The sequence below is a fragment of the Chaetodon trifascialis genome, chromosome 19, assembly GCF_039877785.1.
Source record: "Chaetodon trifascialis isolate fChaTrf1 chromosome 19, fChaTrf1.hap1, whole genome shotgun sequence".
NCBI lineage: Eukaryota > Metazoa > Chordata > Actinopteri > Chaetodontiformes > Chaetodontidae > Chaetodon > Chaetodon trifascialis.
This window is the reverse complement of record NC_092074.1, coordinates 15,280,742-15,303,778: the sequence shown is the minus strand read 5'-3', so window position 1 is coordinate 15,303,778 and position 23,037 is coordinate 15,280,742. Positions and strand designations below refer to the sequence as shown.

Genomic DNA, 23,037 nt, shown 5'->3' with positions numbered 1-23,037 from the left:
CTGTAGTTTAATAGACTGACTGTTTTCCTTCAGTTCACTTTTGCGAGACGTTTGATGAATTAATTTATGGCATAGACGGAGCTCACTGTCAGTCATAAATCATGAAGACGAACACATCAGGAGTAAAGTCAGGAAGGCGGGGCAGGGCTGTACATACGACCTTGCCGCAAAGTCATACTTTTTGAATGATTTGTAGGAGCTGCAGAGGGACATAGAGAAACACAGCACGGGTGTGGCATCGGTGCTGAACCTCTGTGAAGTCCTGCTGCACGACTGCGACGCCTGCTCCACCGAGACAGAGTGCGACTCCATCCAGCAGGCCACCAGGGGGCTGGACAGACGCTGGAGGAACATCTGCGCCATGTCCATGGAGAGGAGGCTCAAGTCAGTGCCTGTTGGATAAATTCACCCTGCAACACTGAATTTAGTTGCATTTAATCATACATAGTTGGCCATCCAATGTTAGATATATAAATATATACAGATGCGCTTGATGCCATCCAAATCCCATTCCACAGTACGCTATAATACTACTGATTATACTAGTACTAATCCTACAATCAGATGTTTATGTTTAAGAAAATGTACCCATGGCATTACTGAGAGATTTTTCTGTGCAGGATTGAGGAGACATGGAGGTTATGGCAGAAGTTTCTGGACGATTACTCCAGGTTTGAGGATTGGCTGAAGACCTCGGAAAGGACAGCAGCCCTGCCTAACTCTTCTGGAGTTTTGTATACTGTCGCTAAAGAGGAGCTTAAAAAGTTTGAGGTGTGTCTATTTCACTTTTGTTGTCAGAATGTGGAGTAAATGACAGCTGCAGTTGCACTGTGTGTGCATGCATACATCGTTGCATTAGTAGTATTAGTACGTACAGAACTGAGGAAAATAACCACAGAGCTAAATACAATGCAAAATGAAGTTTGTTTCCATATGAGTAAAATAAATCTCTAGATGGAGACTGCCGCTGCAGGGTAGAGGAAACAGAAAAAAAAAGAGAAGAGTGTCATGTTGCTGAAACTCGTCTGCACTGGTCTGCTCAGCTGCTGCAGTCAATCACTGTGCACGTGCACATTCCTGCTAGCTGACTGTCTGGCCTCGGCCCCTGGGATCTGCACTGTTTGTGCCTGATTGGAAAAGTTAATTTTTGATAGACTTAGATTGACTTTAACATGTAATGATCTCTTATTAGTGTTTTCTTTGTCACTGCAGAACAAAAAATAAGTTTACGGATGAGTTTTGTTTTTTTGCATGCACATAAAAAGTTCTAAGAAATATGTAAATTGCATTAAATAATTGCAAAAAAGTACGTCCTGCTCAGAGCTTTAATTTGTGTGTGTGTTTTTGTTGCAGGCCTTCCAGCGTCAGGTGCAGGAGTGCCTGACCCAGCTGGAGCTCATCAACAAACAGTACCGTCGTCTGGCCCGGGAGAACCGCACCGACTCCTCCTGCCGGCTCAGAGAAATGGTGCATGATGGGAACAGGCGATGGGATAACCTGCAGAAGAGGGTAGCCGCCATCCTACGCAGACTCAAGGTAACAAACCTCAAATTGTTGCCTCAGTGACTGAGGTTTGCAAGAATAAGTTATGCAACTGAAGCCATTTAGGTCTAACATAACAGCTGATTTCCTTTCCCAAATTCTTAGTCTATTATTCCACTTGGCCACAGGTAGTATTAATATATTATGTCCACATCCAGTTCTATAATTGTCTACCTCTGTTCATTCAGCACTTCATCAGCCAGAGAGAGGAGTTTGAGACGGCACGAGACAGCATCCTGGTGTGGCTGACAGAGATGGACCTCCAGCTGACCAACATCGAGCACTTCTCTGAGTGTGACGTTCAGGCCAAGATAAAACAGCTCAAGGTAAGACAGACAGGATGTTTGAGTATTGGTTCTTAGATGACACAACAAGCCAAATTGATACATAACACAGCTGAGATGCAAGACTCCATGTGTCAGTACAAACCATCTATTAATATTATTTTTAGATGCAGTTCTCCTTTTCTCTGACCCCTTCTGTGCATGTGTTTCTCAGGCGTTCCAGCAGGAAATCTATCTGAACACGGGGAAGATTGAGGTAGTGTTCAGACAGGGTGAAGCTCTGATTGAGAAGAGTGAACCTCTGGACGCAGCCGTCATCGAGGAAGAGCTGGAGGAGCTGCAGAGATACTACCAGGAGGTCTTCGGACGAGTCGACAGATACTACAAGAAACTCACACGACTGCCTGTGAGTAAAGACGCACAGACGACACTTATGGTAGCATGCAAAAATATCATCTAAGAACACAGCAAGTAAATAAGAGACGTTTATTCTTGACGGTTGCAAAGAGTGAAGGGAATCTGGTTTCCTGCTAATCAAGTCTCCTGTGCGGAGACTCAATGTTGTGACAGTTGACTCAGTGAACTCAAAGTGGTCTGTAAACACATAACATTTACGCTACAGCTGTCCTCCTCACCACCTGTGACATGGTGAAAACATGTGTCCAACATAGTTTCACGCTGACAGCTGCTGAGGAGCAGAATACACACTCATGTTTAATATGCACGCACACGCACTCACCTCCCAATACCTCACAAACTGCACTCTCATACTTTGAACTTCTGTAACCTTCACAGTGTCTGGCCCTTTAAATTCTTTGTGTTATTTTGCATTATTCTGTCGTCTATCATCTTGCTTTCCTTCCAATAAAATTTTTGTGTCCTTGCCTCCTAGCTGGCTGATGATGAGCTCGATGGTTCAGACAGAGAGCTGGACATTGAGGAAGGTGGAGACCTCACAGAGCTGCAGTGGGGCGACTCCTCTCTGCCCCGGGCATCCAGCCGTCCAGCCTCCGGCACGACCACCCTCATCCGGGCAGACCGCTCAGGACGCGACACCCCAGCAAGCGTGGACTCCATCCCGTTAGAGTGGGACCACGACTACGACCTGAGCAGGGGTTTAGAGAGCCCGGGAGGACGAGGCCACAGGGAGAGGAGCAGAGGACAAGAGGAGGAGGATGAGTATCTGAGGACGGCTGCCACGGTGCTGTCAGGTCAGTCCAACTTTACTGCTTGACTTTATAAGGGATGACATTATGGGTATTTGCTAATTGCTTGTGGATGTAACCATAAAATGTTTTTGTAAAATTATTTTTCTCTCTAAGTGGAACCAGATTTTTTTTTTTTCCCAGGAAACTTCCATGAGGGAATTACAGACAAATAAAAGAAAGTGTTACCAGTGTCTTTTCATATTTGTACAAATGCTGATCAGTCATCAGTCAAAAATATGAATGTGTTGTTAACCATATGCCAACAACAGTCATTTGATTATTGATGTTTTTTAATTATTATAATGAAATGAATATTTAGGTTTAATAGATTTGATCAGGTAGAAAAGGTTTTGGAGGTTTTAGTGGTGAGAAAATATTAATAAATCATTGTTCTCTCTCAAGTGTGAAAAACAACATGACACTCAATCTGTCACGATCAATCACAGATAATAAAACAATAAATTATGACACACACATGTAACAATCACGCATCAAGTAGTGTATGTTGTATCTCTTTCTTCCCAGATGTAGTTATCCCAGAGAGCCCAGAGGCCTATATAAAACTGACTGAGAACACATTGAAATCGTCCTCTGGTAGGAAACTGCAGCCCTCTGGTGTCAAAGCATGAGATAGCAGAGCATGCCGCAAACTAAAACACTCTTCTTTTAACTGAATTTTACTACCTCACAAGGAAGCATCATTCAGGCTGCATGACCCCCCCATCCAGAGAAATCTTTGTATATGAAAAATACAAAGATGGCATCACTGCATGATGATGTCCAGACCACTAAATGCTAATCTCAACCACTGCATTTTTATTTACCTGTTTGTTTTTTGTTTCACAGCTAATATCATTGTTAACATGTTAAAAATGGACCTGTGTTTCTTTTCTGCCGTGACTTCCCGTTATTTTGCATTTCAGACTAATGCATGCCATCACAACATCAGTCTATACCAACAGCATGCTGATGAAAACCTTTGTCTTTGAAACCTTTACCCTCAAAGTTTGTCTTGACACTGTTGTGACCTCTGTGCAGGTGAGCCAGGCCAGCTGGAGGCCAGTCTCAGGCAGCTGGATCAGGCTCTGGATGCAGGGAGATACCACCTCCAGCAGAGAGAGGCCACTGTCAACAGCTCCAGCCCCGACGTCGACTCCACATACATGGGCTACGTGAGTCCTGACATTTTTTTTTGAAGAGAACAAACGTTTAAAGACGTTTGCTATTTAAAGACATGTAACTCATATTATCCCTCCAGATGCGTCTAATGGGAGAGTGTCGAGGCAGTATAGACGCAGTGAAGAGAGCAGAGGGGGAGCTGACTGAAGACGAGGATGACTTGCCAGGACTCACCAACCCCACCAGCACAGACACTCAAGGAAAGGGTCAGTTACACACATACACACACACATACCATCTTCAGAGGCTACAGACAGATGACCTCCTCCTGTAAATGCTGAGTGAGCTGCATTAGACTGATTTGGCTGTTTCCCTCCAGGTGTGATTGAGCGCTGGGAGCTGATCCAGGCTCAGTCTCTGAGTGAGAAGCACAGGCACAAGCAGAACCTGCAGCAGTGGCAGCAGCTGATCTCAGATCTGCAGACCATGAGGGCCTGGCTGGGCCAGTCTGAGGCTGAACTCAGCCAGCTACGAGGGCTCAATCTCAGCACTGACATACACACCATTCAGCAGAGAATCAAGAAGCTCAAGGTCAGTTTTTCTGCACGTCTGTGTCAGTTTGTGTGTCAGAAATAAAAACAAAACATGATTCTCAAAACACCCTAAGATGAGGGATCTACCACCTCAACGCCATAAACAATGAGTTAATGGTGAATACCTTAATATAAAGTGCTCCCAATAATTGTTTTCACACATTGCTTTCATTTGTAGGCCATTATAATTTCCTTATTGGATGCCATAATGAACTGATGATTTGGTTTGGAAATTGCAACCATCAGTTTTGATGTGTCAGTTTTTCATCATCTTTGGCTTGTGCACGCTTTTTCCCTCTGTGTGAGTCCACGAACAGTGCATGAGGTGCAGTTTGTCTGCAGTAATTTGATCCCAGTGGCCTTGTTTATAATGTACTTCTTCACATACAGGGTGCTGACAGTTTTGTCCTTACACTCACCCTCACACACACACACACACACACACACACACACACACACACACACACACACACACACACACACACACACACACACACACTTTGATACCTAGTCCGGCTGTTTCTGCCTGTACAGCATTAGGCAAGATATCACTGTTCTATAAATACACCTCTCTGAAGCCTAATAACATACATCTAACGTGTCCCAGCCACCTCAACGTAATCCTGCTGCACTCTTGTGTGTTGGCACTTCATATATTCTCAGCTTCCTCGTAGTAGCCACACACACTCTGGCCTCGTTCACCGTTCAGTATCATTATAAATAACCTCTTACCCCGCATGTAGATACTGTATTGAGTGCTCTCCTCCTTGCCTCGTCCCTTCAGGAGCTGCTGAAGGGCATGGATGCCCACAAGTCAGAAGTCTTGTCCATCAATCTGAGCAGCGCGGACTTCCTCCAATCAGAGCCCGACTCTGAGGAGGCGTGGGAGTTGCGGGACGGGCTGAAAGAGATGAACGCACGCTGGGATCGGCTCAGCACCTCGCTGGAGGACTGGAGGGAAGAGCTCCAGAGGGCGCTGATGCAGTGCCAGGTGCTGTAAAAACACACACGCACCAGCAATGTGTCAAAATGAGTCATAGTTGCACCAATTTTTGTACATCATAAGGAAAAATAGACTTTCTGTGTATGTTTGTCAGGCATGATTTATAAAGAATCAATAGACTTGTGCAACTAAGCATGTTTTACAAATCAAAATATAATACATGCCGTTTCTCGAGACATTAAAGTCCTATTTTCCCATCTACATGTTTCCTCAATGAATCCTGAATTAATACGACAATTAGACCACATTAAGAACTTGAACAGATATAATGGAAGAGATTAATAGCACATTAAAAACAGCCCAGTGTTGAAAACTGGACCACATACCCAAAGTCAATTGTGCCATCGTTCCTCTCAGGAGTTCCACGAGATGAGCCACGGGCTGCTGCTGTGGCTGGAGAACATCGACCGCAGGAGGAACGAGGTGGTGCCCATCCCTCCTGAGCTGGACCATGAAACACTACGAGCTCATCACAAAACGCTGACGGTATGTCTCTAACACGAGGTTTGTGTGGTGTGGGGTTTTTTTTAGCCTCCACTGCTCCAGCTTTAATATTCATCACTATTATGTAAATTATTTTATCTTCCTGCAGCAAATCAAGCGTGAGCTGCTGGACTCGCAGCACAAGGTGTCGTCTCTCCAGGAGCTGTCGGCTCAGCTGCTGGTCAACGCTAAACCTCAGACTCTGCTGCTGCAGTCGCAGGCCTCGGAGCAGACCCGGGCTCAGGGCAGCGAGTGTCTGGAGGCCCAGGAGAAAGTGCATGTGATCCTGAACCGGCTGAGGCTGCTCCTGAGAGAGGTCAGCTCAGACCTGGAGGGCTTGGAGAGGAGACTGGGGGTCATGGAGACACGGCAGGTCAGAAAATGCTGAATGTTGAGTCACTTTATTTTGAAATAACAAAACCTGCCTCTCCATTGGCAGCAGTTTCTGTTAGATTTGAACATCATAGTGACTGTTGCTGTTTTTGTTTTTCAGGATTGCTTACCGTTGCCTGTTGGCAGATCAGAAATCAGTCAGTCAGCTGGTCCTGCGTCAGAGGTGACCGTCCAGAGCCGCAAACAATTGGTAATGTTTTCCCTCTTAATGTCCAGCAGGGGGGGCTAGCCTCTCTGCTCAATAAAGACAGCAGAATAACCCCATAGTCACCCTCCCCTCTAGTCCCCAAGTAGACATCTCATAGATATTTCCACTGGACCACACCTTTATTTTCATTGTGAATACAAATGTTTTCCCCTTTTCAACTGCTCTGCTAACATGTACATGTAAAGATCTGTTGCTGCCCCCCACCACCCCTCCCTTTTTTGAGATGTTTTTTGCTGCCCACCATGTTGATCTGCCAAAAACTTACAAGAAAACCTGGCTTTTCGTTTCACATGACAAAGCTGTTAAGTAACGCCTTAGCTCGTATCTCATTTAGTTAAAAAATATGTAAAAAAGAAATTAATTTTTTCTGTTTAATGACGATCCTAACAGTAGTGAACCATATTTAATTTTGTCTGTTTAACTTTAGGTTTCAGGACTTAGTCTTGAGAAGCCAGATTTCTTGGTTCTGAAAGTCAATCACCGTCATTGATTATGTTGCTGCTCTTTGGTTGTTGATGATTCCTTCTCTAGCGATGTTATGGCTCTTTATTTGTTTTTTCTCTCATCGGAGGCTTTGTCTTTATTTGCCCTTGACTGAAACATTGTTTTCTTTCTTTTACCCCTCCCTGCTCATTACGTGGCACAGCCCCGAGGCAAAAGTAGTCAGGCCCACCCAGGACCCCCTGAGAGCGGCCCACGCCACAGGTACCTCTCTCCTGGACTCTAGAAACACGGGACGATGATGGAACCGAAGCTGCGCCCGACTAGGAACTTGATTTTTTTATTAATTCAACCCATGAGACAATCAGTCAGCCGCAATCTGCCATGTTTTACTCATTGAAAAAAAAAAAAAAGATCAATTAGATGTTTAGCCTCTTCAGTTGATTGGCTTTAAGGCTTTAACCCTGCGTTCCATGATCGTCCCTTATTCCAGAGACCATGTTACCAGCTCTTAAACGAGTGGGGAACCGCCTACATCAGGCCGCTCCCTGTCTCCTTTAAATGTTTTCACTTTGCTTCTCTTTGCCCTGCCGCTTTTTGAATGGCACCATGAAATACTGCCTTGTCATACTTTTTGCTTCTCCTTTCTCAGAGTGACTGTAGCCCCCTCCTCGCTCACTAGATGGCATTATGTGAATCCCAGTGACCCCCTCAGCCCTCTTAGCTGTTTTTCTTTCTCCTGTTTCCTTCCTGTTTCATTGTCCTCGTAGTTGAAAGCAGGACATGATGCAATGACTCCTGCGGATTCTTTCCTGCTACCTTAACTCCCACTTTCTTTCCTATGTTTCTTTTCCAGACCTCTTAACTCACCCTCCTCTGACTCTGTCATTTCTGATTTAACTCTCATTCAATGCCAACAACAACACACAGGCCTGGTGAAGACTCCTTAAGCTAGTCTTGCCTTGTGTTGTAGCACTAGCGGGCTGTGGGAACTGAAATCCAGCAGAGCAGGAGGGAGCTGGCCAGCCACGTACAGTTTATAAACACGCACAGGATGTGCGAATGTTGCTCACAGCAGCCGTATCGTAGCATGAGACTGGCCGGGGGAGTGTCAGCGTTTCTGACCCTCCTTCAGCCTCCGTGAGGATGAGTCGCAGCAAGAACATGCTGTTCCTCCCCCGAGTCTTGGCTCTAACAGTGGAAATCTCCACAGAGGCATTTGGTGTTTCTCCCGCAACTGTTTGGAATGAGACGTGACATTGAACTCTCACACACTCTGCACTAAAGCCAGAGAGCCCCCCACCCCCACCCCCACCCCCCCAGTGAGACATAGGCAAATTCTCTGCAAATGCTTGTGATTCTTTTTGTGTGTGTGTGTGTTTGTGCCTTGTGTGTGAATGCAGGTCTACTGTACATGTGACTCTCTGTTGGATCTGGGTCGACAGTATTTGCTGCATTTCGTGTACTTTTGCGTTACTTCCTGTTGAGTTGTTGTGGAGTATTCTTTCTTTTGCCAGGCATGGGTGAAACAGTATTTGCAAACATGTTTGTTTCAACCTACTTAATACCTGATTACAGCGAGAAATGCTCGTCATAAAGGGTGATGTTTTCAAATGTCTTGTCCGGGCCACACTTCAAAACGCAAAGATATTTTATTTACAATTAAATAAAACACAAGAACCAGCAATTCTGACATTGAATGTTTCTGATGAACTAAAAATAGTCTTAGCTTGATCATCGTGCATTTCTTATTGAAGCCCGTGACGTTGGAGCGTCGTTCACTCTGTAGACAAGCAAAATTTTAACACAAAGACACACACACACAACACAAAGAGGTATCAAAAAGGTGACAACACAGCAGTGATTTGCAAATACCAGTGAGCTCAGGTCTGTCCTCAGCTGTGTCTCACTTGCGTCCGTGTCTTCCTGCAGCCGGGGCAGATCTCCAGGCGCCGCTGGCTGCGTTTCCTCCCGTTCTGACCTTCCGGATGGCATCTCCTCGTCGACCTCCTCCTCCTCTTCCTCTTCAAAGGGCCAGTCCTTCCTGCTGCGGGTTCTCAGGGCTGCGCTCCCCGTCCAGCTGCTCCTCCTGCTCCTCATTGGCCTGGCCTGCCTGGTGCCCATGACAGAGGAGGACTACAGCTGCCACCACGCCAACAACTTCGCCCGCTCCTTCCATCCCATGCTGCATTACACCAACGGACCTCCGCCCATATGAGAAGCAGCTGAATATCTACCCACTGCTTTGCCAAGGACTTTACTGACTCCTGTGAATGTTTCCTCTTCACCCCGTGCCCTAAAGCAACAAACTCCTCCCCTGCTGGGGAGCTTCATGCATGATGAAGTGATACAGAGGTGATATGAAGACTTCTCTCACTAACATTGCACACCCACCTCAACCCTTTAAACCCACTCTCCAGAGTACATGGACCTTCACCTGGAGACCCACCCCTCCCCCTATCCAAATATTTCATGTTTTAACTTAAATGTGTATATTATTTTTTAAGGTTTCTGAAGAAACCTGTGAAATCAATGAAAACAAAGCACTATTTATATACTGTATGTTGGGAGCCAAAGTCGACCGTGCTTTTTGTCCATGATATCCAGTGCTGCTACTATTTATTTAGTGTTCAATCAGTTAATAGATTGTTAGTATTAATGAAGCTGAAGCACTACCCTGAGTGTGCGATATTGTACCTGAAAATTGTACAGTAGACTTGCAGTCTGAGTAGCAATCATTCACAATGAAGAGTTTGTTTCCAAAAGACGCATTTGAAGAATAAAACGACTGAAAGGCACAAAAGCTCAACAGAGAACTCTCTGAAGGTGAGACGCAGCTTAATGTCTGAAGCTCGACTCATTTCAGATGAACCTGCTTGAATTTGGAAATAAAGTCTTCATATGATGTTAAAGCTAAAATCTGAACTTATAGCACTGACATGAGCACTGTCGAAGGTACTGCACTGAAGCCGTCCAGCCAAGATGGCCGACTCCCCCCCTCCCCCCCCGAGAGCCAAGGCTTGTATTCCTGTTTTTAATTTTCAGTGTTTAATCAACTTGGGGCGAATATGAGAAGATGTTAGCTCTCTTGTTAAAAAAAAACCTTCAACTGATTTGTATATTATTGTCGAAATGCCTTTGAATACAGGCAGTTATTTTTTTATCTCTTCTGTTTGAGCATGCACTTGAAAGTCCCCTGCTTTTAAGAAAGCCAAACAATCACTGGTAGTGTTTTAGTAGACGGCTGTGACATGAAATAGTGTGCTTTGTAATAACTGCGATGATTATTCTGCCGTGATGAGACATCAGAATCACTGCGTTGTTAAAACAGAATCTGTAAAAAATGATGAAATATGAAAATGGTTATTTATGTATGTACAGTTTGCTAATGCCGACTTCATGAAGAATACTCTTTGCAAATAATAAAACATGAAGTATTTACTTACTGTGTATTCTTTCACTTGATTTTGTGATAGAAACACGGTGATGGACAGCATTTTCCCAAATGGTGCTTTTATTCTTATGCACAGTAAGCAATTGACAGGTTTGACTGGACTTGCACCTCAAGTGGCTAAATCCAGTTTTGGGATCCTGTATGGAGGCTGTCCACACACGTCTCCGGCAGGTCAGATTTGACAACTTAAGACGACACAATAACTGCATCTTTTTCTTTGATTACATTCAACATAATTGCCTGTATTCTCTACAAATCGGTCAACTTTTGGCCATTTTGTCAATATATTAAATGCTCTTGTTTATGCTGGCAGGACCACGCAGAACAGTGGCCAAAGTCATTTCAATTAATTGACACGCGTAAATCTATAGTCTGCAAAATATGTGATACACAATATCATTAAGCAAGGAAAACGTGGCTTTAATTTGTCCTCTGATCAGAGACCTGAAGTTTAAATCTCGACCTATGACATGAAGGCATGAATGACACTAATACTTCGCAGTGTACAGCAACTAATACAGAAAACCTGCTCACGTCCATCAGATATCTTAAGAATCCGACTCAAACGGACAAAGACAATCGCGTGGGTGGATTTAATTACGATAATTAGGTTTTCGGAGGTGCGTAAATCAAGCCAAATTCAACATGTCATGACAGCGTGAGTAGTAAGCAGCTGTTGCTTTTGACATGATTGAAATTTTAAACAACATTTACTCATCAGATCAACTTGGAGCCGTTCATAGTTCATTGTCAGACACATATTTAAGACTTTAAGACAAATTCAGAAAAAAAAAACTGGTCCACGCAAGCACAAAGAACGACCCTGACGACAAACAAAAAGCTGCAGATAGGGTGAAGTTACCTGACAATAAAGCTTCTTTCATTATATAATCAGTGCTTTCGGATTTGATTGTGCAATTTTTAGCAATTCAGAATTCACCAGATATTTTATCCTCAGCTGGTGCTCATTTCAGAATTTCACAAATACTTTTTCTCCAAATGCATCAAGTTAAAAATGGTGTGCGCGCATAAGACACCTGATGTTTAGTCCCTAATGATGTTGGTATTTTAAGATGGAATAAATTACACATTCATTGTAACCAGCTTTATCGTAGCTAATCATCCTTAATACGCAAAAAAAGTAAAAATAATGCTCAATAGCCCGTTAAACCCAAGAGGAAGTGCACTTTGGTCGAAGCGAATAGAGAGAAAAATTAGCTGCTCGTCATCTCAAATCACCTTAGCAAACAGAGTGCCACAAAATGACCTCACACCTGCAGATAATAAGCTGTGCTGTAAAGCTGTTAGAGACCGACTGAAAATCACAGATATTATGAAAGGCAGCGTAGAAGATTAACTGCATTGGAGCTCACATTGTAGTGAATTGGAGTAGTGCAAAGGAAAAATGTCTCTCTAACCAGCTATAACTATAAAATCACATCATTTATAAATAATTATCTCATGAAATGAATTAAAATACAACCTTTATCACTCATCATCCATAAGGATGACTTTTGACCTTCACATGCTGCTTGTTGTGGTCTGTCTCGTGGATGTGGGTGCAGTCAGAGGGACCCACCGTACTGCAGGACACCTGGACCCGTGGGGGCTCTGCTCGGGCTCTCAAGGCTGCCTCGTTGTCCTGAGCTGGAACCAGCTGAAGAGGAGCCTCTGCCGCTGCTTCTGGGGGTGAAGGCATGCTGCTCGCTGTCCTCCTGGGACCAGGCCTCAGCTGGTCTGTCCGGGCGGTGGACGCGGTGAGCGTCCAGCATCTCCAGCAGCAGGTCGTACAGAGGCACTTTGTTCTTGCACTTCATGCTGTAGAGATGCTCCATGCCTTTGTTGCTGCAGGCAGCGTAAACAAAAGGGAGATGAGGAACTAGAGCGAGTTCAGTTAACGCCTTCTACATCCCTGCCAGCCCTCTTCAATTTTACGATTTTATGTTAATGCCTTCAGGTTCACACGCCGTCAACGTCTCTTGTCCTCGAGCCTGTATTATGATTTTATTCACATTTGAATTTCTCTGCTTTTTTCTTGCCCTGCAGTTGCTTTCTCTTCTTGATTCATTGTTCAGGTTTTTATTTACTGCTCTCTTTGGAGAATGGTTTTGCAAAACACATTAAATTTAATAAGGCTGGTGTTTTTCTGTAGTTTTGGTTTACTGTGCACCAATCAAATCAAATGTGAGTCTGAGAATATTACAAAAAATGCTTCACAAACTTAATGGTTTCATTTTTTAAAAAGACAGCTGGGCACTATAGTTACTAACAAGCATTATGCTAACACTAACCCAGTAAAGGCACTACTGTCAGCTGCAGAATAATATGCATTCGGCTCTCCAGTGAGCATCCAGAGCAGGATGATGTGTGTAGGGTTGAATTACACTGGCCATGACTGTTTTGTGGATGGAAAATGTCACCTAGTGTAACAGTGTGGTTCACTGATGTGTTTTGAGCGGTTTTTGGACGACTAATGTATGTCAGGCTTTGGATGCACAGACAATAGTTAGACTTACATAGATGGTATTTAAGGCCTTATCCTTCAAGTGCTGGTTCAACACTTTTCACTGGATAAATTCTTGTATTGTGGTTTATTATACAGTCCAACCATAAGTGAACTAAATTCAGTTTAAGAGCCTGGAGATGAGACAAAGCTTGTGCCTGCCTGTGATGATTCATGTCCATCTAACCTGAAATTAGACAATTACATTCCTAAAAAACAAAAAAAAAGAGGCCAAACCCTTTGAAAGCATTTATCTTTTAAGCTTCCACTTCACAGACTCGCTGAGCATCACAGAAGCGCGACTCTGAGAAAAATGAGACCTTCTCTAATTTAATTTCACCTCATGTGCCTGATGTGGGAGAGCAGGAGGAGCAGCTGCGCCTGCCGCCGCGACTGCTGCTGAGCCGAGCACCCCGATTGGCTGATGTGATGTATTAGAGCGTCAGTGATGGTGTCCAGCATGCTCTGCACTGCCGCGCCGTCGTGGAGGTGCTCCATCGTGCCGGTGCAGAAAGAGAAGGCACCTGGTGGAGGAAAACCATAATGAAGCTAAAGAGATAAAACTCACTCAGCCTGCAGCTGATTCAAGCTAAAGAAAAAAAAAAACACAAAAACAAGTTTCTCTTACAGACTTTTTAAAAAACTTCCACATAAAATCTCTGAGTCAAACATGCATAAGAGCACATGCAGTTTTGTCCACACAGCAATCAAAAGTTCATCCGGCTCCAGCAGCTGTGCCAGTCATCCCTCTGGTCCTTCAGTCTGCCCAGTTCCCCGTATAGAATATCTCTGGGACAAACACAGCCCTCGGCGCTGTCTCATGTTGTCATGGGAACAGTTATCAGGCATATTGACGGTGCAGACCTTTCCAGAACACTCTGTTCGCCTAATGTGCCTGAGTGGCGTTCAGGGCTACACCTCTGTGGGTGTAGTTTGACAATATTCAATATTTACTCCGGGGAGCAGAAACTGAAACCTGCGACAAAGCCGTGTGCATGCCAACGAAACCGCGAGGAATTAAAGAGTTTTTGTTTTTATGAGGAGACGCGTCTCTGCTTTCCAGGGTCAGTGTTTCCAGGGATCAACTTCCCTCAACGTTTCACAAGAAGGTGACATAAACTGTTAACACACACACACACACTCATGCACGTTGCCTCACCAGAGTTGAGCAAGATGATCGCTTTGAGGCAGACAAATTCCTCAGGTCTGAGTTTGAGCATGCGGAAGCGGGAAGTGGTGGCCAGCAGCATGTCAAAGATCTCAGCCATGCCTTCGACACAGTCGCCTTCGTTCCTGGAGAACGGAGTGAGAGCAAGCATGAGGGATTTTGTACGTGACTCATGAATAAATGCACTTTCAATACATAATAAGAAGGTCAGTGTATTTGAGTCCAGGTTCTGAGCTGCAGCGCGCCGTCAGAGGAAAAAGAAGCATGAAGCTATCCACAGAGTGGCCAGATAAACAGCTAATGGACTGAACGGCTGCAGCGCTCCATTTGTCTGCACAGTTGAAAAGTGATGGTAAGATGGATGATGTCCAGCGGCTGGAGTGCAAGATAAACTTCGAAACACTGAGCCAAGGGAATTTGTCAACCCTGACCCACAGCATTTTAGTCATCATGTCCAATTGGTGAGGACACTCACATAGGAACCAGGTTTTAGAGATAATACTCCCTAATACACTTCTGAATCAAATGGGAACATCAGGCACATCAGAGGGTAAAAGCTCCGTCTGTCTGCATGTCTCCCTCATCTCGCTCTCTGTCTCCATCTCTCTCTCTTTCTCTCAGAGCAGCTGATACTGTGGTTTGATGAGCTTGTTTACTTTGAACACGGGAGGAAGTGGAGGGAACAGGCTGTGCCTGCAAAGCAGAAAACAGCGATGTCTCATGTCTCCCTGCATCTCTATTTTCTCGCCCTCTCCGCTGGTCATTTAGCTCCCTCTCCTCCGCCTCCTTCCCCGTCATCTCTCCCTCCACCGTTTCTTCTTTTTACATCATTCCTTGCATTGAGGGTTTGATTAAATCTCTGCCCTGGTTGCTAGCTCAGCACGGTAATGATGGGGGGGGGTTCAGGTTAGGAAGAGGCTGCTCTCCTCTCCGTGGGGAACATGTAATTAGTCTTTCACTCTCTGACGGTCGTGTTGGGATGGCACAATGGCTGGCAAGGTGTGAAATGGATAATCTACAATGCTGATGTATCACTCTTAAGATCTGTGTGAGAGTGAGAGGAAGATGGAGAAATGGGAAGAAAAGCAGGGACAGAGAGATAAAAAAAAGTCTAGAAAGGTGGCTGTTTCACAGTAGTCAGGCAGGTCTTTGTCGCTACCTGTCCAGTATGAGGTCCTGTGCAAAGATGAGTTTGCCTGGGCAGTGGATAGACCGCCAGATGAGCCCCATCATCAGCACCTCCAGCCATGAGCTCTCCAGCAGCTGCACCTGGTCGTGGAGGGACAGCTGCAGGAAACCTAGAAGGACACACACACCTAGTTGCAGCAGATTTACACTTTTTTTTTTTTTTTTAGCTCTCAAATAAATGTCGCTAAAAGCTGTTACTGTATTTGTTTTATTCTGACCGCAGCAATTAATGGAATCCAGGCACTGATTATCTGGAGTGGTGGGTGTTAGGTGCAGCATGGTGGGAAATATTAACACTCCCAGAGTTAAATGTTTGTGCACCTTCAGTCCCACTCATGAAAACAAAAATATGCATGCTCTTATTTCCTGGTAGGGAACTGCTACTTAAACGAACCCATCTGCAATCTCTCTGCTCTCATAAGAAGCCTTATCCCTGGCACTCAGCTGTCTCAATTCATGTGTAATTACAGCCAATTCCTTCCCATTGTCCCCTTCTGTACCATGCTCAGGACCCCTCGCAATTAAAACCATGTGCCTTTGGGCTTTTAGTGACGCACGAGGTTGTAACACCTGAAAATAAGGATTTACTCATTAGAGAGCATGTCATGTGTGTGCGTGCGTGTGCATGCATGCAAAAGGGTGATGTGTCCTATGCTGCGTTTAGGCTCTACGGGGTGCCGGCAGATTGGCCAAACACTCCTCTCAAAGGTGATGACTGTAATTTCCATCACTGTAATGGCTCTGCATTTTGTGTGTGTGCGCACTATAAATGTCTCCCGTCACCTTACCGTTGCCTCAGCAGTCAAACACACAACGATTGAGGGCCGCGACCGCTGTCACACAGTCCACCTCTACATCTGAACGTTTGAGGAAGAGGCTGTTTCGGAGCATTTGTAAATATGCCCTGCTTCGAACGAGACATGCGGTGGATGTCATGGTGCTCCAGCAGGCCTGACTCACATGTTTTGCTCCTGCCCACTCAAGTGTCTCTCAGTATCTATCCAAAGCTCCAGACATAAGCTATGTGTGGGAATCCCACTATCCAGTACTTTTCTAATCTTAAACATCTTCTGGACAGTGTGCACAGTGAAGACTTTGATTAACTTTAATGTTTTCAGTGACTTCATCACTATATCTTTAAATGGGCTCGTGCATCTGGAACGTGGGAGGGCTTGAGGAAGTGGGACAAAGAGGTCTGTCTGTTTGTGGGTTTGAGTTCAAAGCAAAACAGTTGTTGCTCTTTCACAACTTTGGCCAGAATAGTTAGATTATTCTGGACAAATGATAAAACAACAAAACAAAACAACTGTACTGTACTCACTCCCTACAGACATAAAATTACAGAAATGCTCAAGCAAGTCTCAACAGAGTCTGGATCATTCCAGCTAGTAGCAGGATTCTGGTCTAAAACAATGTGAAAGCCAAAACTTCACATTAAAAAGCACGTATCTTAGAGAAAAACACACAGCAGGAAACAACAGTTTAGCTGCAGAAAAAGCATGAAGAGTAGTTGCAGGTAGTGTGGCCGCCTTGTCACACTAAGCAGTACCTGGAAGCTTTTTGGCCCAGGCGATCATGTGGACCAGCTCCTTATCGGCCATGCTGGTGAGCAGGGTCATCATGGTGACCTCGGTGTAGGGTCGGCTCAGCTTCTGGCGGGAGCACAGCATTGGGGGCTCGGCGCCCAGCAGCAGCAGGATAACCTGGGGAAGCAGCGGAAACGCAGTCACACTGTCAGTCGATCTGACCGTGAAAATATAAGCTGTTTTGCTTCAAATTGATTTGAAGCGACTGTAGAGACACCAGAAGCCACACTGCCACGAAATCTGGAATATTCAGGCCCTGGAGGATGATTCCTCTTACTTCTCTAAGATCCAAATTTCCTCCTGACATACACACCTGGTCAGGAGGCATGCCAATCACCGATGACTTTCCTCCCCCACCACCAGCACTGCTGCTGCTGCTGCTGCTGTGTTTCCTCCTGTCCTGAGGGGGCACTGTTCTGTGCTCCAGGTCCTTAGAGACCTTTACTCTGTTGCTGGTGCTGATCCGCCGTTTGTCACGCCGCAAAACCCGCCCACGGTCCTTGCACACACCTTAAGCACACAGCAGGGGGGTTTAATGCGAAACAACCTGCAGTTACACCGACAAAAGCCACAAACATGCACGCGCACAATCACACACACACACACTCGTCAGGCTCCTCCCTAACTCGCACATAACCTCATAACCACAAAGTCCAGCAGTGCAGATTAAATGGATGTCTGTGTGATTCAAGAAGTATGAAAACAAAAATGTGGGTGTGTGTTAATCAGCGGCTGTCCTCCTTAAGAGGAAATCACTTCAAGGCCATGCTACAGTTAGTCTCACGCTTATCTGCATCCACCAGAGCTCTCATACCAGCGCCAGTCCTCGCAGCGGCAAGCCGTGATTGATAGATGCCAATTAGTTTGGAAAGTTGTTCAGAAGAGGGCAGTGAAATCTGATCGTTTTGCTGACACAGAAATAATAGGCAGAAAACAAAACTGTGCAAAAAGAAGAATCCCAGAAAACTCCTTAAACAATATAAACATAAAAGAAACTAAACAGTAATAATAAAGCAGAACATTATATGAAATATAACATTTTAGAGACGGAGATGTCTGCTGGTGTTTCTACCAACCTCCTTTCATCATGCCCACTTCGTAACACTTCCTCAGACGGCATGCCTGGCAGCTCTTCCTCCGATTCCTGTCAATAGTACACTGATTGGTTGCTGGGCACATATAGTCATTGTGACCTGAAATGGAAGAAAATCTATTACTTCAAGCCCCCCACTCCAGTGTTCAGTTCAGATTTAGGTTATTCAGTAGTCGGTAACACTCTATTCCCATTTTTAATGGATCTGAGATGGAGAAAATTAAAACGTGGCATCTTGTCTTTGTCCCTGCTTTGGAGACTATTGGTCTCTTCACGAGCCGTCTTCCCTTGCATCACTGATCAACGTGCTGAAGCATCGTATGACAAACTTGAATGACAGCAGATGAAGCTTTTATGTGCACACAGAGGCAGCTGTACATGGAGGTTTGTACGCCAAGTCACGGTTGAAACCTCCACAGCAAACTAACACAGTGAAAACAAACTGAATTCCTCCCCCTTGAGTTCAAATCTGTCAGCTTCACAATGTCACAATTTACGCCAAGTATTTCCCCTTCATCGACACGCAGTTTGACGCACTTCTCTCAGACGCCGTGAGCCCAGGAAGCAGCTGGCACAGTAAATCACCACAATGGAACATCCCAACTTTCATTTTCCCTGCTGTGGATGTTCTTTAGAGTCTCAGATGTTCCAGATTAAACCACACTAAATTTTCTTTTGATCGGTGACAGAAAGCCAAGAAGGACTCTTTTTATGGGGCTCCATTTCGTTTTGTATTTTCAATCATTTATTGGAATGAATTTCGAAATGAAATTCAAAACACCAGAGTTACATCCGCTGGCGTCAAACGGATGAAGCCCACAGGTGACCTACCCTGGATGCTCCTCTTGAAGAAGGCCTTGCAGCCCTCACAGGACCACACCCCGTAGTGGTACCCAGAGGCATAGTCACTGCACACGGCGCAGAATCGCATGTCTTTGGCCTTCTCAAAGCCCCCGGCTCCGGCCCCCGACTCCCCCACGCCGTACGAGTCGTCGCTGGTGCCACACTGGTCCTCTCTGGAAGCCAGCTGCTGACTGGACGGGACACTGGACCTGCCACAGATTTCAGCTCAGTTAAAACATCTCACATATAATCAGTAACAATAAACTGTAAAGCAGATTATATCATCTAAATAGCTTCCCTGATATAAACTATAGGTGAGTGACCCTAACATTTACCACACAGACTGAGATGTGACAGTGAGTGCTTGTTTCCACCTGAGTCAGGAAACAATCTGTGTGTGTATGTTGCCCACATCAGGCCGAGGGGAACCTGGGCCGGCAGCAAACCAGCTGTATGTAAAACAAAGATGCAGAAGACTGCAGCATTTAGTCTGCTTTGATTACTGTGACTCATTTTCCAGAGTTCAACATGTTAATCTTACCCTCCAACACATCAGTATTAACTTCAGCGCTCATTTGGCTCCACTGTCACACACTAACTAGTCTTATTTACATATCTTGTCAACTCAATAACACACACACACACACACACACACACACACACACACACACACACACATGCAGGAACTAGTTCAGCACAAGTGAAATACACGCATCTGCACTTAATGCACAGTCACATCAGCTCGCTGTACACAATAAACCTCTCTGCATTTCTCATTAGCATTTCCATTGCGCTGTGTATGTTAGCCACAGGTCTGCTAGCCTAGCATGGAAGTGTCTGTCTAAACATCTCCACTTGGACGTTTTACTGCAAAGCCACCCAACGTTTAACATTACACGTTACACCACCCTCACATCACCCTGTTCGCCCTTATACTGGGGTACATGCACGTGTTTTGGAGGAATATGAACCCACCTGTATGTGAAACAAAGAGGCAGAAAACTTTTGCTTGTATTCATCTCAACTGCAGAGTCTCATCCATAATGTTTGCCTCCAAGCGGGGTTTTGGCTCCTCCTAAGGGCTGCGCCTCTAGAGGCCAGTTTGTGTATTACACTAACACGGTAACAATACAGTACAATGGAAGTGGCATTTAAATCACTGTTTAAGACAATAAAAATATAAAAATACATATTGGGTGGTCTATTCATAAACACATCTAACTTATTATTTTAGTGATGAACTGTACTATAGTCCTACAATGAACTGTACTATAGCCTCAATGACTTTTTTAATGTCTTTTATGCCATTTCTAATTCCTGTAAATGCATTTTTAATCCTTTACTCTCTTGTGATATTGTCTGATTTTTTTTTTTTTTTAACCCTTTACATGTACTTCTGTTGTTCTTACATATTGTACCTTTCTCAAGGCCCTTGACAAAGTCCTTAATCTCTGGAATTAGAAACCAGGGCAAACCTTGATCCTTTCTACAGAGATAGTGCAGATGTTTTGTATAAAGCAAGAGATTAAAAAAACCCAACATGGTTATATAATTATGTTTTGTTTATGACTGCATTGTGAGAACTGAACAGAATGCCAAAGCTAAAATACATGAGGGAAAGATATTAAATCTAGCTATGTGGCAATACTTTCCCCTACAACCAATCATTAGGAAACACCAGATCAGTGGAGAGAATACAGAAGAATTAGGAAATATACAAATGAATTAATATGACCGAGACGAAAAAAAGAGAATTTATTTCTTCAAGGATATTATTCTTTAACTTTACACCCAAATCATGATGGAGTGGGCGAAAGAACCAAAGTGGAGAAACTAATCTGACGGGTCTATTGATGTTGTAACTGCTTTGCTCCTATCAGTTAAATAATCAGTAGAGGACAAACAAAGTGATTCGTACGTTTTGATGGAGAGTCCATAAATGATATGGTTTTTTTTACCAAGCACACAACACACTTTTCTCCACTCTGGTGATCTGTTGATGAAGAAATATCAGATTCTCTCACCTGTAGATGGTTGTCGACGTGGTTTCCAGATAGTGGTGGCTGGGCGGGTGCATGAAGGGGCTGAGCCGGGGGCTGGAGGGCACAAACACGAGAGGACTGGTAGGCCCGCTGCCCAGAGACTGAAGGCTGCCATCTGAGGGTGGTCCGTGGGTGTCCAGAGGAGCAGAGTAGTAGCCAGGGGTGGAGTGGCTATAAAGAGGAGTCGGGGCAGGGGTGGGGGCAGCATAGTCGTAAGTCCCTTCCAGGAAGTCCACAGTGGCTACCCCTCCAGACCCCCGGCTCTCTTCGGGGTACATGTCGCTGAGGGGGGCACGCAGTGGAGGCGAGGGACGTTGCGGGGAGAGGGTCTCCAGCTCTGAGAAGGCCGGGCTGATCCTGGGTCTGACTACTGGTCCGCAAGGCTGTGTGCTCTGCGCCGGGCTCTGCCTGAGCAACATCACAGCACAACAGCACTGATATGCAACATGATTTAGACTTGCTCTCCCGTTTGCTGGGAGGGGGAGTGGAGATGAGTGCTGCTCTCCCTCTCCCTTTACCCTTTCCTCACTCTCTCACTGTCTCTCTTGCCTTTTTTCCAATAAAGCCTGTCAGGCAACTTGAACGGTCCATTATTCTTACAGTCCCTTTACCCTATCTGCCTAAAGCTTCTGCTCATCAGGCTCCACAAAAACAACAACAAAGACAACTCCTTAAAGGTTTTATTTTCATTTTTCCAATTTCCTGTAAAACATCTCTACTGATGTGTAGGAGGAGGGGAGGCCTGGCAGGATAGAGAAAGACGAGGATGGACAGATAAATTGTGATTCCGAAATAACTTTCCTGTACTGTCTGTCACACCTTTAGAAAATCTTCCCCTTCCACTGCACAATTTCTCACATTGAAAAGTGTCTTTGGTTGCAGCTGGTATGCAGAGAAAAAACAACCAAACTAAAACCAAGCTCTTTCATTTAGTTGATACTCAGCACACTACCAGCATGACGTATGACTGGTCTATTTCTAGCAAGATTATTGAATACACCTGTGACTCCACAGTAAATCAAATCACTGTGGAAATGAGATGCATTAGGACAATGGTTTTAAACAACAGGGGCTAAAAAAAAGGCAAAATCTACCAGGATACACTACTCACCTCTTACACATGAATCATCCTCATGTCTGCTGGGCAGCGCTGGCGACCGTTTGAGTCTTTTCTCTCCCTCTCGGCTTGCCTCTCTCATCTCTCCGACTGACATCTAACTGGGCTCAACGGACACAATGGCAACAGCGGGAAGGTTAAAAAAAAAAAAAGAAGAAGGGATAAACAAATTAAAGATATAGCCAAATCGATAACCTCGGTGTGTTTAAGTGCCAGGTCACCATAACACAGCAAACAGAGCAGGAGGTCAAATTTCATTCCAACAGCCAATAATTACACAATCAATCCAAATGAGGGGATTGATGGTTGCTCTAATATGACCTGAATCTTACTTTTTTGATAAACATTACCAAAAAAAATAATAATAATATTTGGGTCATAGTGCCATTTCATTGAAAGGAGGAGGACGTATATATTATAGGAGCACAATGTGGACCAGTCGATCATCAGGTTATCAGGTCAAGTCACAGATGAAATAGAAACTCTCCATGCAAATAAAGATTAAAGAGAATCGATGTTCATGTTAACAGCAAAAGTTCCAGGTTTGTTATTGTCAGGGAATCTTTTCATCTTTGCATGTATGGGACCAGGTAATGGTCAAGGTAATAAATTATAAATGTAGGGATTATGTTCAAACATTCATAGCAGGTGTAAAATAAAACCAGTTACAACAGGACTTCAATGCAGGACTATTTATTTAGTGCACACATTTGCAAAGTCATTCCAAAATTATGATTTATGCTAAAAATAAAAATCACCCAATAATTTG

At 44.5% G+C, this 23,037-nt stretch overlaps 2 protein-coding genes across 2 annotated transcripts in view; one reads left to right on the top strand and one right to left on the bottom strand.

The window, feature by feature from the left end:
* syne1a (spectrin repeat containing, nuclear envelope 1a) overlaps positions 1-10,719 on the top strand; it is a 113,547-nt gene extending 102,828 nt beyond the window's left edge. Inside the window, exons 133-148 of the mRNA XM_070986882.1 lie at positions 197-384; positions 621-771; positions 1,354-1,536; positions 1,731-1,868; positions 2,041-2,232; positions 2,719-3,037; positions 3,560-3,628; positions 4,073-4,206; positions 4,293-4,419; positions 4,533-4,744; positions 5,531-5,737; positions 6,107-6,235; positions 6,342-6,605; positions 6,726-6,815; positions 7,480-7,538; positions 9,207-10,719. Of these exons, the coding sequence (XP_070842983.1) occupies positions 197-384; positions 621-771; positions 1,354-1,536; positions 1,731-1,868; positions 2,041-2,232; positions 2,719-3,037; positions 3,560-3,628; positions 4,073-4,206; positions 4,293-4,419; positions 4,533-4,744; positions 5,531-5,737; positions 6,107-6,235; positions 6,342-6,605; positions 6,726-6,815; positions 7,480-7,538; positions 9,207-9,492 (2,748 nt within the window). The 3' untranslated portion in view covers positions 9,493-10,719. The remainder of the gene's footprint in view (positions 1-196; positions 385-620; positions 772-1,353; positions 1,537-1,730; positions 1,869-2,040; positions 2,233-2,718; positions 3,038-3,559; positions 3,629-4,072; positions 4,207-4,292; positions 4,420-4,532; positions 4,745-5,530; positions 5,738-6,106; positions 6,236-6,341; positions 6,606-6,725; positions 6,816-7,479; positions 7,539-9,206) is intronic.
* esr1 (estrogen receptor 1) lies at positions 10,277-21,570 on the bottom strand. The gene is made up of 9 exons (XM_070986881.1): positions 21,134-21,570; positions 19,098-19,318; positions 18,250-18,366; positions 17,487-17,683; positions 17,137-17,290; positions 15,559-15,697; positions 14,391-14,524; positions 13,572-13,755; positions 10,277-12,573 (listed from the first exon to the last, which is right to left on the bottom strand). The coding sequence occupies exons 1-9, from the start codon at positions 21,568-21,570 to the stop codon at positions 12,294-12,296; spliced, it is 1,863 nt and encodes a 620-aa protein (XP_070842982.1). The 3' UTR covers positions 10,277-12,293.
* Between the last annotated feature and the right edge of the window lie 1,467 nt (positions 21,571-23,037).